Source organism: Xiphias gladius, chromosome 14, assembly GCF_016859285.1.
Source record: "Xiphias gladius isolate SHS-SW01 ecotype Sanya breed wild chromosome 14, ASM1685928v1, whole genome shotgun sequence".
Lineage (NCBI taxonomy): Eukaryota > Metazoa > Chordata > Actinopteri > Istiophoriformes > Xiphiidae > Xiphias > Xiphias gladius.
Genome location: NC_053413.1, coordinates 13,337,000 through 13,353,018, shown reverse-complemented (window position 1 = coordinate 13,353,018; position 16,019 = coordinate 13,337,000). Strand labels below are relative to the sequence as shown.

At 40.1% G+C, this 16,019-nt stretch overlaps 3 protein-coding genes across 36 annotated transcripts in view; 2 read left to right on the top strand and 1 right to left on the bottom strand.

The window, feature by feature from the left end:
• LOC120799399 (muscleblind-like protein 1) overlaps nt 1-4,098 on the top strand; it is a 49,979-nt gene extending 45,881 nt beyond the window's left edge. For 16 of the 34 annotated variants that reach the window (XM_040144533.1, XM_040144534.1, XM_040144538.1 and 13 more), the window contains 2 exons: nt 201-272; nt 497-4,097. In XM_040144533.1, the coding sequence (XP_040000467.1) occupies nt 201-257 (57 nt within the window). In that variant the 3' untranslated portion in view covers nt 258-272; nt 497-4,097. Of the gene's footprint in view, nt 1-200; nt 273-496 lie in introns of all 34 variants that reach the window. The other 18 variants (XM_040144554.1, XM_040144547.1, XM_040144562.1 and 15 more) reach the window with 4 other exon arrangements.
• A 1,313-nt stretch (nt 4,099-5,411) lies between these two features.
• Nucleotides 5,412-7,651, top strand: LOC120799403 (ras-related protein Rap-2b-like). Its single transcript, XM_040144573.1, has one exon. The coding sequence runs from the start codon at nt 5,820-5,822 to the stop codon at nt 6,366-6,368; it is 549 nt and encodes a 182-aa protein (XP_040000507.1). The 5' UTR covers nt 5,412-5,819; the 3' UTR covers nt 6,369-7,651.
• Nucleotides 7,652-11,071: 3,420 nt separating this feature from the next.
• LOC120799278 (complement C1q subcomponent subunit B-like) lies at nt 11,072-12,637 on the bottom strand. The gene is made up of 3 exons (XM_040144314.1): nt 12,385-12,637; nt 12,160-12,282; nt 11,072-12,019 (listed from the first exon to the last, which is right to left on the bottom strand). The coding sequence occupies exons 1-3, from the start codon at nt 12,635-12,637 to the stop codon at nt 11,739-11,741; spliced, it is 657 nt and encodes a 218-aa protein (XP_040000248.1). The 3' UTR covers nt 11,072-11,738.
• Nucleotides 12,638-16,019: the final 3,382 nt, after the last annotated feature.

Sequence of the window (16,019 nt, the reverse complement as noted above, 5' to 3'; positions counted from 1 at the left end):
ACATCTGAATGAATTGTGCCAAACTGTAGCCAAATTGCTTGTTCTATCGTGCCATCTTCATCCTTTTTCAGCAATGAACTCATCTTAATGCGAGAGGATGTGGTTAAAAATGTATTGACCTGTGTTTATTTTGCCGGCCAACGTCCACTTTGAGCATTTTTCGGTGCTTCATTTGATCCTTGTCTGTTTTCTACCCCCAGATTCCAATAATATCTGCAGATCATCTGAGTAGTCACAAGTACTTGACTCAAATGTAGTTCCTCTCAAGAACAGTGAGTTCCTATTTCAATCCTCACATTTTCTTTCTCATTTATTTCAAAGTTTGTTTATGACGTGTGAATCGTTTTAGCTCTGGTTTAAGACTTAACTTTGTGTGCACGTAGAGAACAACTTGTACATTTTTTTCCTGTCTCCCTCAGTAGCAAAGTTTACAGACTTTTAATGCAGAAACATTAGGGTTTATTTTTTTCAAGTGAAAATCCATTATGTCTTACAGATCAAATGAATGTGTGCTGGCACCGTCCACGCCAAAAGAGTTCAGCCTTTATGTACATAACCTTCAGAATGTCAAGCAATGGGACGAGGAAGGTCTGCCATCTCTTAGCCGGTCCACGACGAGGGTCTCATCACACATGTAAACATCAACGGTGCAACACATGATCTGTGCCATCTTCCCACATATCAATGTCAAGAAGAATTTCTTGTCAATTTCAACGTCCAGCCGAGAGAAGAGGATATCTTTGTGGCGGGGTCAGTGTGTCTCCCCTCAGTGGGAGACGTTCACATTACACCCCTGTGTCCGACTGAATCATAGCACTCAATTTGTTCTAATTATTATCATTACTGCACGCACAGAAGGTCAAGAGCGTAGTTGCATGAGGCAACATCCAGTGCTGGTACGTTAGAAGACCAAGATTTTTCTTTCCTTTTTTATTTGCTCTGCTTTACTTTGTTTAATTGATAGCCATATTTCATAGTTTACAAGAGAAATGCAAACATGCACCTTGAATTTGAATTGAAATCTGAAAGGCACAATGATTTTAACAGGAATTTTTTCGCCAAAAGAATTAGGCATGTACAGTATTGTGTTTTTATGGCTACTAGTGAAACTAGATGTTGAAATGAGGGTCTTGGACATATGAATGTTCTGGGTAAACCAACATACCTGTGTACCTTGAAAGCACAGCCAGGCTAGCTTTTCTCACCTTGTCATGTGCCATCAAGGCCATACAGCTAAAACCAGAGTGTTATCTCAGCAGTGTTATTTGTTTACCGAAGGTAAAAGTTTTGTATGGCTCTTTTTGTATTGTTTCGTTTTCAGAATCTCCATTGTGAGTGTTTTTTTTTTTGTTTGTTTTTTTTTAAATTTTAATCTAATAATTCAGTTTTAGAAGTGGGGTTTCCGCCTTTTTAAAAAAGAAATTCTTTTAAAATCAAAAACGGAGGGTTTTTCTAAAGTTTATCATACCTCTTTTCATAGACTAGTGTTGTTTTTGTTTATTGGGATTAAGTTGTTGCTGAAGTCCATTGACTCTAAAGCCTGGTGAAGTAGAGGGTGTAGCTTCAATTGACATTGTGTTACCTTGTTCCCCCCTCTTTTAAAGGGGGGGCCTCTCTAAAACTGTGTCTCCAAGAAGCACTGTTGAGCCATGTGTTGATGGGAATTTAAAAAAACAGACCCAAAGGTCTATTAGGTCATTTAAACCACATGTGCACTTGAATGATTGTTTGTCTGATCACCCTGTTTTGATTTCACATCCCATCTTGGGCGAACCTTCTTTTTTGAGGAAATACAACACATTATATGACTTTGACTTGTATTTCCAGCAAAACATGAAGGTTCTCATTCACTTGTAGATCTGACTATGGAAACCAAAGCACAGTTTTTTCTCTCAACCATATTCACAAAGGGTTATAAAAGCATCTCAAAAGAGGCTTAAACAATTAAGGAAAGATGTCTATCAGCTGTCATTCATCTGTCAGTTTTATGATCACTTCCTTTTCTGTTTTCACAGAGGTGTGTAGTGTGTCTTTACCGATTGTAATGTACCTAACAAAGCCTTAGATTACAATTAATGGGTCCCATCCCAATCAAATGTACTTTCAATCACCATGCAGGTTAAAAACACCAATGATGTTTTATAGGTCTCTCACATGCCGCTTATGATATTTTTTTTGTTCATTCTCTCTATGTAAAAGTAACAATTACTCTCTTAAATTTCATTGAACTTATGTGTTATGTACTACTTAAGGATTTGAATCTATTTGAGGTATGTAGTTGTAGATTTTTCTTTTTTTGCCTTACTATATATTACTTGACAACATTGATATAGCCGTTGTAGATTTTGAGGTAGTATGACATTCATAACTTTTTCAAACCATATAAATGATAATGTGTTGAGTCAGTTTTAAATATTCACTTCATTCATGTAGCTGGATGTCTTTTTCAGTTGATGTTACATTATCACTTAATTTTGTTGATGAAAGACTTTTTTGATACAAGGAATGAGATCAATTAATTTGCTGCCACTGCAGCATCTCTGAGTAGACATAAAAAAAAACAAAAAACAAAAAAACTAATGTTTTATCCAACTTAAATTTTCCTTGTAACATGTCAAGATCATGTTTGAAAATATATTGTATTGAGATATAGATTGTCCATGTTTTAGAGTAAAAATTATTTTCTACTGTATCCATTTCAAAAAGATATGTACTTTTGTTTGAATATTTCTTAAGTTTGCCCTGAATGTCAGGCCAAAACGAGCAGTGAGGTTGACGGGTGTTTGGATGTTTGGTCGATAGTGAGATTAGGAGTGAGAAAGCAAAGACTTTTCCAGACTGGAGAAGTCCAAAATGCTGCAGACGATGAGTTCTAACCTAAGGGACGAAGGTTGACTTTTTGCACTTCTGTATATAGTCAAATGAACAGAGAAAAAAATGTGTATCATATTGAGATATTATTTTGAATAAAAAAAAAAATATCTATAATTATAAGGAATTTTGTTAGATTAATTTAAATTCTTAAATTAGAAGACCAGCTAAAAAAAAATTGCTTGCAAAGAAGGGCACTAGTTTCTTGGCCAATGCATTCAGAGAAAGCTATGCGCTTTTTGTCTTATTTTATCAATGGCTAGTAATGCCAGGGAATGTTGTAGGGGAGTAGATATCCCCATGTCATGCTAACTCCAGCCCTCTTGTAGGATGACATATCCAATGATGTCCATATATCACTTGTTGGACTTGGTCATGCAGTATTGCTGCTCCCATGGTACAGTTGACACATAAAACTATCAAAAATTTGTATTCTACTATAGTTTGATTTGACTGCATGTAAAAGTACAAACATGTAAACAAAAGAAACTGCGTAGTTACAGTATGTAAGGAAAGATAACACATTCAGACTACAGAATACACAGTAATATGTTTTTTTTCAAATTATACATACAGTAGATAACATCCACAGTGGGGGGAAATAATGCTTCACAAACAAGTCATCTTACTCTTGTGTGATAAAAATATTTTTCCAAGTAAACATTTTATTTAAAGAATGATAAAATATTAGCACTCATCCACCCCAGATACTTTCTCATAGCCACATAATTACAGGCGACACTGACTCACGGAAAGTTGTTCCTGCTATCATATCTGTGCACTCAGCAGGTGAAGGCTCACCACACCAAATGCATATTTGGCAAAATTAGTCTTTCAAATGAATGTAATAGTCGCCATCTGACTTGCGTCTAGTGTGTAGGCGCTACAGAACCAAAGCACCATTTTCTCCAAATCAGATGTTCCGCCTCTTGGCTGGAACCAAGGTTTCTCTTCCCTGCTGGGGGCACATGTACGCTTTGACTGCTTTTTACTTGTAAGTGCAACCATCAGTTACATATTTGCTAACAGTTGCCACACAATAATGTACTATTCTGTCTTCAGATTTGTTTATGCACATTTTATTGTTGCCATAATTGACTCTTGCTGTATGGATGAAAAAAAAAAAATCTGAATAAAACAATATTTGATTTGCTCATGCAACAGTTATGTGGTCACTGCCTCTGTGTGTACTGGATGTGTTTGTCAAATGAATACATAGTACTAATCAGCTAATGCCTTAAAGCTAAGATATTCATGTGAGATTCAATTAAATATTCATTGAAACATTAAAATGGATACCCTTTTTGCTGGAAAACCCACCATGCAAGGATTTCTTTCCCATGATATTTTGGTCCAGTTCATATGCGAAGGGGGACAATCTGTTCAGCATATCATTTCAGAACATCAGCCTCATGAACAATCGGCGTCATCTTGAGGGTACAGTGTCGGCAAGACTGTAGCAGCTCCACAGAGACTGATACGTGACAGATGTGCAAGGTTAAACTGACGGCGCTCAGGGCAATTTTCATCAGATTGTATGCATTATCTGGGTCAGACCTAATTATAAAAAAAAGAAAAAAGGTAGATGAAGCCAGTAGGGACTCACAACGTTCCTCCCATTCTACTGTGTATGAACGTGTAACATTTTGATGACATCAGGGGCCTTATTTCCGCCTTTTTCATCTCTCGGGGAGAGTGTATGAGGCGTGGGCATCTTATCCATACAGTGAGTTGTGTTTTCCATTCTGGGATCCAGACGTAAACAAAGGCAGTCTCACCGCAAAAATGAAAACACAAGAACCTGCCTTCACTCCCAAGCTGGTTAACATTTTTTCTAATGCGAGTACTGACACAAAACTAAATCTTTATATGCTTTTATTTTCATTTAGGATCAGTAGAGAAACAGGCTACTTTTGCAAAATATGATGCAGTGTCAAAGATTAAACTACACAACATTATACAGCATAAAACGGTTAGAATGAGCTGCACCTGAACCAGCTGCAACAGCATGCTGCTATGTATACATGAATGCGTCAGTAATAATAATCCAGTAGCGTAAGATATGGTGGGACAATACTCACAGTGGCCCTTGTTCTGCAAACGGACTGCTACTTTTTACTACTTTTACTTACAGACGTTTTTAACGCTACCATTGCTTCTTTAACTCAAGTGGAGGATCTGAATATCTCCTCCCTCCTAACCTCCTGGAGGGCCCCTTGGGCAGAAAATTGTCGCTGGAGCCCCATTGACGCCCCCCTCCCCATAACTGATTGTAAAAAGAATGGTTGCATTCTCAAAGTTCTCCTGTGATGGAAGAAGACTGCTGTGCCAGTGTGTGTGAAGGCAGCTGATACATGCAAGTTGGTTAATGGCTTTAATGAATGACCTCATTAACGTGCTTATGGAAACTCGTAACTACAGGGACAGTGGGCAGCTCGAGAGTGTCCTGCTGGGAGCAATGGCCGAGAGCGCAATATGTGCGTGAGGGCAGAGGTCATGCGGACCGGGCCACAGGCACGCGCACGCCTGCAATCCGTCTCTGGTCATCTGATCGCCCTCGCCCGAGGTTTCGGGTGGCGGCTCCTTTAAGAAAGCGGAACTGATCCTCGGCTTTTGACGCGCTGAGGATGTGGGCAGGAAACGCCATGCAAGAGGGGAGAAGCGATCACGCTTCCCAGCAGCGTTGCACAATGCAGTGCGACCAAAATGTGCTTTAATCCGCCACGCTGATGTCCAGGAGCGGTCACTCTCCTCGGATCTCGCAGCTCGGGCTCGGAGGGTTCGCCGGTGTGGGATTGGACTCCTGTCCCAGCGAGAGGGCAGCCTCCCCAGCCTGCTGGGTTTGAAAACATCGGGGCTGGTCAGCGGGTGGGAGAGAGGAGGCTTCGTCGCGGAAAAAGGAGGTGTCTGCCTTTTCTTACCCCCCCACCCCCCCACCCCCTTTAGCCATGAGGGAGTACAAAGTGGTTGTTTTGGGGTCGGGTGGAGTCGGCAAATCCGCGCTGACGGTCCAGTTCGTGACGGGCTCCTTCATCGAGAAGTACGACCCCACGATAGAGGATTTCTACAGGAAGGAGATCGAGGTGGACTCGTCCCCGTCGGTGCTGGAGATCCTGGACACGGCGGGGACCGAGCAGTTCGCCTCCATGCGAGACCTGTACATCAAGAACGGGCAGGGCTTTATTCTGGTCTACAGCCTGGTCAACCAGCAGAGCTTCCAGGACATCAAGCCGATGAGAGACCAGATCATCCGGGTGAAGAGGTACGAGAGGGTGCCCATGATCCTGGTGGGGAACAAGGTGGACCTGGAGGGGGAGAGAGAGGTGTCTTCCGGGGAAGGCAAGGCGCTGGCCCAGGACTGGAACTGCCCGTTCATGGAAACTTCAGCCAAAAATAAAGGATCGGTCGACGAACTGTTTGCAGAAATAGTCAGACAGATGAACTATTCGACTGTTCCCAGTGGTGGCGACAAGTGCTGTTCATGTGTCGTGCTCTAAAAAAAAAAAAATAAAAAAAAATACATTAAAAAAAGAAATAAAATAAAAAACAAAAATCATACAGAACCAGTGCATCCGGGCTGAATTTGAGCTTAGTACTTGTCCCGCAGGCTTTTTGCAAAAGTATTCTCTCTCCTCACACTGTTGTCTTATTGTTGCACACAAACAAAAATCGACGACGACAACAATCGATTATGTATAATAGTCTGGAAAAGTGTTTACATGACAAAGTACTTGAATGTTTTGGGATTTTTTTATAGCTTTGTATTTGACACTTCTCTGGAAATGTGCCTCAATGGGAATGTCTTATTGTGAAACCTAAGAGACACGTATTTTCTGTTGTTCTCTCTCTCTTTTTGTGGTTTTACTTGTTGAGTTGTACTGTTGCATCTTCTGGGCTGGGTCCATCTGTCTTGGAGCTTATTGGTGGTGGTGGTGGTGGTGGTGTTACTGGGGGTTATTAGGCCGAATCCCCAGGCAGAGACGGGATTGGTCACCTTTAGGGGCTTTTGACTGAAGGGGGGCCTGAAAGTATCTAAAATCGCTCCATAAATTTATCAATCACCGCTCAAGCCTTGCACAGGTTCATTAAATCCAATCTCAATTTTCCCGCAAAAGGTCAAGTGTGATCTAAGAGGCACAGACCCACCCACTAAGATACTGTATTTGAAGCTTTGGACTGTGGTGGAGTTGTGTTAACGCCTACGTATTTTTGTATTTTTGTCGTTTTTTTTACCCCCACCCCCCCCCATCTCCGGTCTGGTGAAAGTGGATTTATCATGGAGCTTGCACTTAGCTGATGGTGTCCCTCCTCAGTGTGCACAAACACAAGGACCTTAGTGCATTGCTGTCGCTGCATGGGGAAAAGCCATGACCCCATGTCAAGTGCCTTCCCAAGAAAACTCCTGTGACTGTGCCAACTGATGAGCCCTACTTCCTCTGCAGTGCGTCTTGATGGCAATCAGAACTTTTAAGCAGTTTTCAGTATAGTCTCTAGTCTCATTTGGTGTGAAAGTTAGAAGCGCCTCCTCCTATTTTACTGTCAGGAAGCTAAGCTTGTAACAGACCTGCTGTTTCTGGGTCAGATTCAGGCCGTTTCTCGAGGTACTAGTCCAACAAGAACATTTTGTTGGCAAGCCATGTCTGTCTGTATTATCTAGACTTTTTTTTCTTTTCTAAAAATGTGACATTTTTGACTTACCTTAATTGTAATTCTCCCTTTGGGCAAATCTTCTGCCATCCACTTGTCAGTTTGAAAGACTTGTAATACAAAATGCATTTTACATAACAATGTGTGCTGTGATTGTCTCTGCTGGCAACATAAAAGTGTATACATTTTACTTAAGGGGTACTTTGAACTTTTAACCCCTTTAGTGCTGAAACATATAGTCAGTTAATCAATAGAAAATTCATGAGAAATCTTGATACTCAACCGTTTGAGGAATTTATGAAGCAAAACTCCAAACTTTTTCTGGCTCCAGCTTCACAAATGTGAGGATTTGCTGCTTTTCTCTTTTCAATACCAATTGAATATCTTTGTGTGTTTAACAGTTGGTCACACAAAACAGCTAATTTAACGATGTCACCGTAGGCCCTGGGAGCTTGTGATGCACATTGTCAATGCTTTTAGAAATCGTACGGACTAATATATGAATCGAAAAAAAGCCAATGAAAATAACAAGTTGCAGGACTTTATTTCTTGTGTCAGACAGGTTGTTGCTTTTCTTGGTATTTAGATATTGTGGTAGTAGATGTGGCACTAGATACCACATTTGACGCTTGTTTACAAAGATTATGAGTTTACAGGTTTTAAATGTTTACTGTTCATATGAGGCTGGATGGCCTTCAACACCTAGTTAGTATTATAAAGTAAGTGATCACAGCCATCACAGCCCGGCTGAATAAAAAAAACATCTCAGTCCAGTTGTTTGGTTAGTGGGTAGGGTTTCCAGTAAGTGTGTGTTTAGCTCTCCCCGCCGCATGTTTTCTAGGCTGCAGAGTCGAGGACAGAGAGGGCTTTTTGTGTCTGCAGCCAAGTTCAATCAGCCATACATACTGTAGACTGGCATTTGGTAAGCTGTTCCTGTGACTGGCCGACCAGCCTCTGCTTCAAGTGTCCCTCTAACCACAGAGATAAGGTCAGATTACCAAATTCACGAAAGACACGCTTGCACTGTTAAAGTCCCGTGTAAAGAAAAGCGAGTCCAGCAATGCCCACTTCTTTTTCACAATGAGTATCTGCAGTAGCTGCAACTGTCAGGGCATGGTTATCTAAGCTACAACTCTAAAACTCTTTGCAGTACTGCATAGCTCACAGTCTTTTCTGTCTGATTGGAAAAATGTCGTACCTTTTTAAGAGAGGTAGGGATCACGTAAAGCTCATGCTAACTTTCACTATCTGGGGGTATTGTACAAAGATGTAAAATACAACCTAACTCAACAGTTTGAATGAGCAGCAGCAGGACTTGTGTCACTTCCTGTATCAGTGGAAAGTAACCGAGTACATTTTCTCAAGTATTCTTCTTATTTACAATTTTGAGGTAGTTGTACTTTACTTACATTTTATGCTAGTTTATAATTCTCTTCCACAACATTTCCAAGGGAAATATTGTACTTTTCACTCCACTATATTTATTCGACAGCTGGAGTAACTAGTTACTTTTCTGATTCTGATTTTACAGTAAAAATAACAATCAGCTTATAGTTCTCAACCTTTTGGATTTGTGACCCCCTTACAAAAGGTCTAGCTGTCTAGTTGGGGCTTCTTGTCACCTTTTGTCACATTCGAGATGTCTATGAGTTGTTAGCAGTTCCAACAAAGAGACATTCCCTTCTAAACCTCTCAGATGTTTTCATTTAAATAATTGTTTAAGGCCCCAAGAGGTAAAATTGTCCAATATGTCACAAACAGAAAAAGATTGGAGAAAATTGCAAAGACTTAATACAAATTTGTGCAGCAGAACTTTGTTTTGTCTGCTTTCCCACCCCATAAGTCATCTCACAGCCATTCAGATTTCTGATGTGAAACACTGGTGGGCTAGACTGAACGACCTAACTGTATATGAAATACTTGAAACTAGCTCCACCTCGAGCAGTTACAACAGTAAAATGCTGCTTACGCACCGATGCATCAATATTAACAATCAGAGTTTTACATCCAGATACCAAAGACGATCCTGATTGAGTAATGTTGTCTGTCTGCTGGACTGAATTGAAATTTAAAAAAGAAAATACAGGTTTGTAGTGGTATTACATGATCTACATGTATTTTTCTATTTTCACAATTTTCCATCAGGCCCAGAATCTCACTTTGAATCCACGTCTGCAGTTCTTCATTCATATGACCTGATAGGTGCATCACCACGGTGGAGTTTCCCAAGTGAATCCATTAAGCCTTGCATTCTTTCTGAGGCATGACAAGAGTCATCTACAGTATAAGTGGTGCCTAAAACTTGTATTTCTCCACATCTACACGTATCACATCAGTGATGTGTTGCTGGTGTACAGAGGGAGGCCGTAACAGACACTTGATGTAACAACACTGGAAGAAGTTGTAACACTTGGTGACACAAAGAGCGGCGTACTGTCACCTTGGTATATCAGGATTTTAAAAATGTGAAATTAACAGGCCAGATGTTTTATACACGCAGCTAGCTTGTATAATGATGTGGAAAAACATAGAGTATATCTGAGTCATATTCTGCAATAGTAAAGTGCTGCTTTCCTTAACGTTGCTAAAAGGGTTTTGGAATTTCTTCTTTAACTGTGTACACATGATATAAATATAATATTACAAATACAGTTTTTCCTATTCCTCAGAACTGGCGGCTAGCCTAAAATGTGACATCCTGTTCTGCTTAATGCCACATTACACAAACCCCACTGTCCATCCTGAATTTCACAAGCTGCCTGGCATAGCATAGTAACACATGTAAGCTAAAAGCAATTTTCCATTCAACTGATACTCTGCAACGTTTAACCAGTTTAGTCTAAAGCGTCCATGCTTGTAATCTGCGCTACATGAGCATTTTGTTGTTTGCAAATCTATCAACCACAGCTCACTGATAAACTGAGCTTTTTAGTGTATGGGGAAAAGGAAGGGTGGATGATAGGGCACTTCCTGTGTTGCGGTAACTCAGATCTGTGAAATGTTGAAACAGATACACAGTTCCTCTCAACCACATAAAAATAAATTGTTTGCATTGGCACAGCCTGTCCAAACACAGGTGCCCATGACATAGGACATAACCTCATTCATGTAATGCTCTGAGACCTTTTCTTATTTACAACCTGAGCCAAACCTCACACACTTTAGGAAAAAAATATCCACATTAGAATGGAGCTTTTCATAAAAAATGGAGAAGAGGCACAGAGCCGGAAAAGGGATGAATAGATGTCACTTGTGTGGCTGTGCATGCAGTGGCTCCATGTGATCGGGTTTGAGCAAAGATGCAGGATCACATGGCACTAATTTACAGTAGTTGTTGTGGCTGGTTATCTATGAGCTGTTCGGACAGGGAGCCTGAGAAAGAAATGGTAACATTCAAAGAGATCATCTAATGCCCCTCTAAACACTGCCACCTTCCAGCCACTGCAGAAACCTCCTCCTATAACACCTTCTGTTTAAACTTTTCACCATGGATTCAAGAAAGGCTTTTATGTCTTTATTGTTGTTATAAAACTGAAATACATGAACTCAAACCAGTGTCACAGCTGACAACACCCACACTCAGTCTGGTCCCAGCAGTGAGAATGGGTTTCCCCAGTGAGAAAAAGTAGACGCAAGAAAGTCTTCCTTCATCGTATGTCTTGCAGAACATGAGAGTATTATCAATCTTTTAATTCAACTCTTGACCTTGGCAAGAAGGTGAGTAAGTGTATTTCTCAAAACACTATTTATAAAAGTATGGAAGTTCAGAACTGCCAGTATTAAAATAAAAATCCTTTTTAGTTGAAAATTACCATTTGTGCTAAAACCCTTGTCAACAAATATTTTTACAGTGTACTCTGAAGTTTAACTTCACTGTGACTTAGATAACGATGAATTTGGATTTGACTTGGCATTTTAATTTCCAAATTCGCAAATGATACAAGTGAATTATAAGTGAACTTAAAAAGTAAAATTGCAAATTAGGGTTTTGCATTTGAGTTAAAATTATGGGATTGTTTAGTTCAGTTAGCTTATTAAATTACCTTATAAAAGCAAGCATAATATCAGTGAATATAAATTTTTCAATTTACACAATATTGATGGGGAAATTGTATATCCTGTCTTACTCATAGCATTGATTTGAGTCCGGCGGCTGAAGATATTGCCCTTACTCACTGCCCTGTTTCTCTTCTTTAAAGCTTATTTGAAGTTTATTTCACTTAGCAAGCGAATAACAAATGGCCAATGAAGGTGCTGTGGCTATTGACATTATCCAAAATCCAGGTGTTTTGCCGCAGTCTCATGTACACCTGGTCTCCCACTTCAAGTTTTAGAGTCATGCCATTGGTTGCCGTCTCATAACGGCTTCCAGCTGCATGATTGAACACAGTAACCATCTGCACTCCATTCTTCATCAGTCGCAGCCCCATTGGTCTAGATGACAAATTATGTCCAGAGAAGCTGAAGTAATAGACTCCTTTGACTGGAGCAGTGAAAATACCTGAGGATGATCAACAGAGAGGGTTACATCTCCAAGTACAATAACTGTTGTGCTTCGCAGCTTATCCACAGTCAAAGACAGTATTTACCTACCAAATTAACCCATATATCTATGAATACACCTCATTATGGTAAGGTCACCTGTTGACGGGTTGTATGCGCCTGTGTTTGAGTAGACATTCTTGTAGGTCAGTGTGATCTCAGTGTTGAAGGGTCCAATATTTCCAACATTGCCAATGGATGCTCCAAATGCCACCTGCTTACCTTGAGAGGCAACATGAGAACAGGGTGATATTATAAACCTGAATGAAAATGATACCTGCACAAAGGCAGAATGAAAACCTATAGCTTACTATATGCTCTTACCTTGAACCTCCCTTCTCAGATCCTCTAGACGTTTCTCAGTGTTTTTCAGTTTGGCCTCCATTTCTCTTAGGATGCAAAAAAGTTGGTTATAGTTTTTCTGGCTCCCTGTGATGTCACCAGCACAGGGACAAGCTGGTTCAATGCTGGGATTCTCAGTGCTATTCGTGTCTTCTGCTTGTTGCTCCAGCTGCAGGACCTCAGCCACACACAGGTAGAAGAGTGATAAACCCCACACAGCCATTGAGCTCTTCATCTTTTTAATATTTCTGTTTGTCTACATCAGCTCTTCTCACCATGCTTTTTATACCACACAAAGAAGGAAATACACGCCTCCTTTGATGAACCAGAACAGACTCTTATCAGGGGTATGATAAGAAACTGGCCAAAGGTTTCTTTGATTACTGTATCTACTCAATTTCCATGAAAAGACTTGGACCAACAATTAACTACACTACAAGTACTGTCTTTGCAGCCAAACGCTGATTTAATTTGTTCCTCTGAGCAACAGACCTCCATCATTGTTCAAAAACTATATTACAACAATACAATAAATATGGACACTGCAGTATATTTTGACTCAATCCCACATAAACTATCCTGTATTTTAGTCTATCCATTGGAGTTTAGTGTATTAACATGGTAAAATTTTCTGATTAGCACTAAACGCAAAGTACAGGTGAGTTTGATGGATGCGTCATTAGTTTTGGAGGTATTTGGTCATAAAACCATAGTATCAGATGAATAAAAATTTTGACCCGCTGATGGCACTACATGAACAGTCAGGGGATCGGTAAAGTCAGTCAAGTTAGAATTCATTCTGGTGGGAACATGAACATCTGTACTACATTTCATGGTAATCCATAATATCTGTCCAATAGTTGTTGAGACATTTCACTAAAAACCACAAATGTCAACCTCATGGTGGCGCTAGATAAAAAGTCAAAGAATCACCAAAGTCATTAGGAGTCATCCTCTGGGAACCACAGATATCTGTAGCAAACTGCATAGCAATAAATCCAATAGTTGTTGAAGGGAAAAGTCAGAGGATCAAAATTGACCAACACTGTGATCCCAAGAGTCATGCTGCTGGTCTGGAGGAACACTACAGTGCCCACCTGTTTTAGGAAATTATTCAGCTTTTTTTCAAAAATGAAACTATACACAGTATTTATGATCCCTTTTTAAAGATGTATATCTTGAATGGGGAAAAAGGAGCTTGGGGCTGAGGGCCAAGGTTTGTACTGAAAGACTAACTGATGCAATGTTGGTTTAGACTTTTGTTGCACTTTGTGGATGGCAAGAACAGCCTAGAAAAAGCGATAGCCTTATCCTTCAGTATTACTTAAAAATAACAATATAAATAGAATGTTTTTTGTTTTTTTCAACATTGTTCTTTGAACTTAAGCATTTACTCTTTTAACGATTTAATGGTGGTGCTTTATGGTAGCCCTAAGATAACAGAGAAAAAAAACAAGATATAAAACAAAAAACAAGATAAGAGTATACCATTAAGATGATACAGCACATGATACAGAAGCACACTTACAAACACTGAAAAGTGACAGATGCCAATCCTTGAGAGTAAGTGAAAGTGTTATTCCACTGTGGGGGTCTGATTTTTCTAGCAGCGTGGCCTTGCTGCGCGCAGGGGTCAGATTGTGTACAAGTGTGGATGAGTCACTCTGGTCTTGGATGAAAGAGTGAAGAAAAACCATACATATCCAGGGACTGAAATAGACCAAATGCTTGCATCTGCCTCTCACACTGCACACTGAGTGGGAGGACACACAGTGGTGCTCACAACTCCCCCACGTTAATCCAACTTCTCCATTTTCAGCCTTTACACTCATACGCTTAGGCCTGTGAGTGAGTGATGGATGTACCTTTGCATATGTGTGCACATACATCCACTTCTGTGGTCATGATTTTTTCTGAAAAGCTGCATGTTTCTGGTCTGGGCGAAAATTGTATATAGTATAATCTATAGCTGTAATTTAAAATGATTTCAGACAACAGAATATTTTGCATAGGATCTGGCTGTTGTATCCTCTACATCCACAAGGGGGCAGACAGGTACAACTGCGAAAGAGAAAAAAGGGTATGGAGTCCTATTTATACCAATACATTTACATTTAAGGATGATTTAATAGATCGGTTTGAATATACAAATTGTATTCTATAACTTTTAGATCCACTTAAACAGATAGTGAACAGAAAAGACTTTAAAAATTGACATTAGAATCAAAAGTTTCCTTTACTTCAATTATAATCCAGTGTGAACATTTGTATGTAATATTTATACCAATTAAAAAGAGAGTGTGGCAGTTTGATGATTAGCCAGTTTGATAATTAGCCATCATGATTAGCCATCATCCCTGGTGTCAAAATTGACAGCGGCTTGATGAGTTGACTCCTACAACTGTCATCCATCCATCCATTAGCTAAACTGATTAACCTTTGAAGTTCATGGAGGGGATGAGGCCAATCCCAGCTGACATTGGGCAAGAGGCAGGGTACACGCTGGACAGGTCGCTAGTCTATCACAGGGCCGACATATAGAGACAAACAACCATTCACGCTTACATTCACACCTTAGGACAATTTAAGAGTCACCAGTTAACCTGACTTGCATGTCTTTGGACTCTGGAAGGAAGCCAGAGCACCCAGAGGAAACTCACACATGCATTGGGAGAGCATGCGAACACAGAGAGGCCCCGGCCGAGCCGGAGTTTGGACCCCAGAACCTTCTCGCTGTGAGGCGACAGTGCTAACCACTGCCTCGAGGTTCGTGGATGTCCAATGAACAGTGAAATCCTGTACAGTCACATTACTGCTCAGCAGGAAAGGAAGGAGAAATGGTGCTCTTCATTTACTTCACTGGGCCACTGCGACCGCTCTCGGCTAATTAAAATCTGCTCTGAGATGTCCGTGTTGTAGCAGGTCTCCATTTGTTCTTTTCAGACTGCAATGACCTAGCATGTAAATTTTAACAGGACTTAACATGTAGCAGTATTAAAATGTGCCAAAGGTCGTAAATTTAAAATAAGTAAATTTATGCTCACAAAGGTATCTGTAGTGTAAGAAGGGCATGCACTGTAATGGCAGAAAGCTGCCATAAATATGACACAGCACACACACATACATAAACACACATAGTATAATAAACACAACAATGTTTTAAACCAGTCTAAATATTATAAGCTTCAATTTACAGTATGAAATATACGAACATTAAATAGGACACAGTTACTGAGGACACCATAGATTATAGGCTGATACACTGACAGTCTTTAATCTTCATCCTACTTGTTCAGTCTTGTTGTGATCCAGAAACCTCCAGGTTATAAGCGTCACCTCCACCAGCATCGCCAGATCTTAATTTGTACAAATCTATCAGTTCAGTAAAGTCAGTAAAGTTTGGCTTTTACATGTCAGTGTGTGTGTGTGTGTGTGTGTGTGTGTGTGTGTGTGTGTGTGTGTGTGTGTGTGTGTGTGTGTGTGTTGTAAATAGATATAAGTAGAGGCAGAGGTCGGAGGCAAGACAAGGACAACACAGTATTTATCTGCAAGTGTATGGCTTTCACATTTTTTCAGGGGTTTCCTTTAATTTGTCTCTAGTCTGCGTGTAGTTTTGT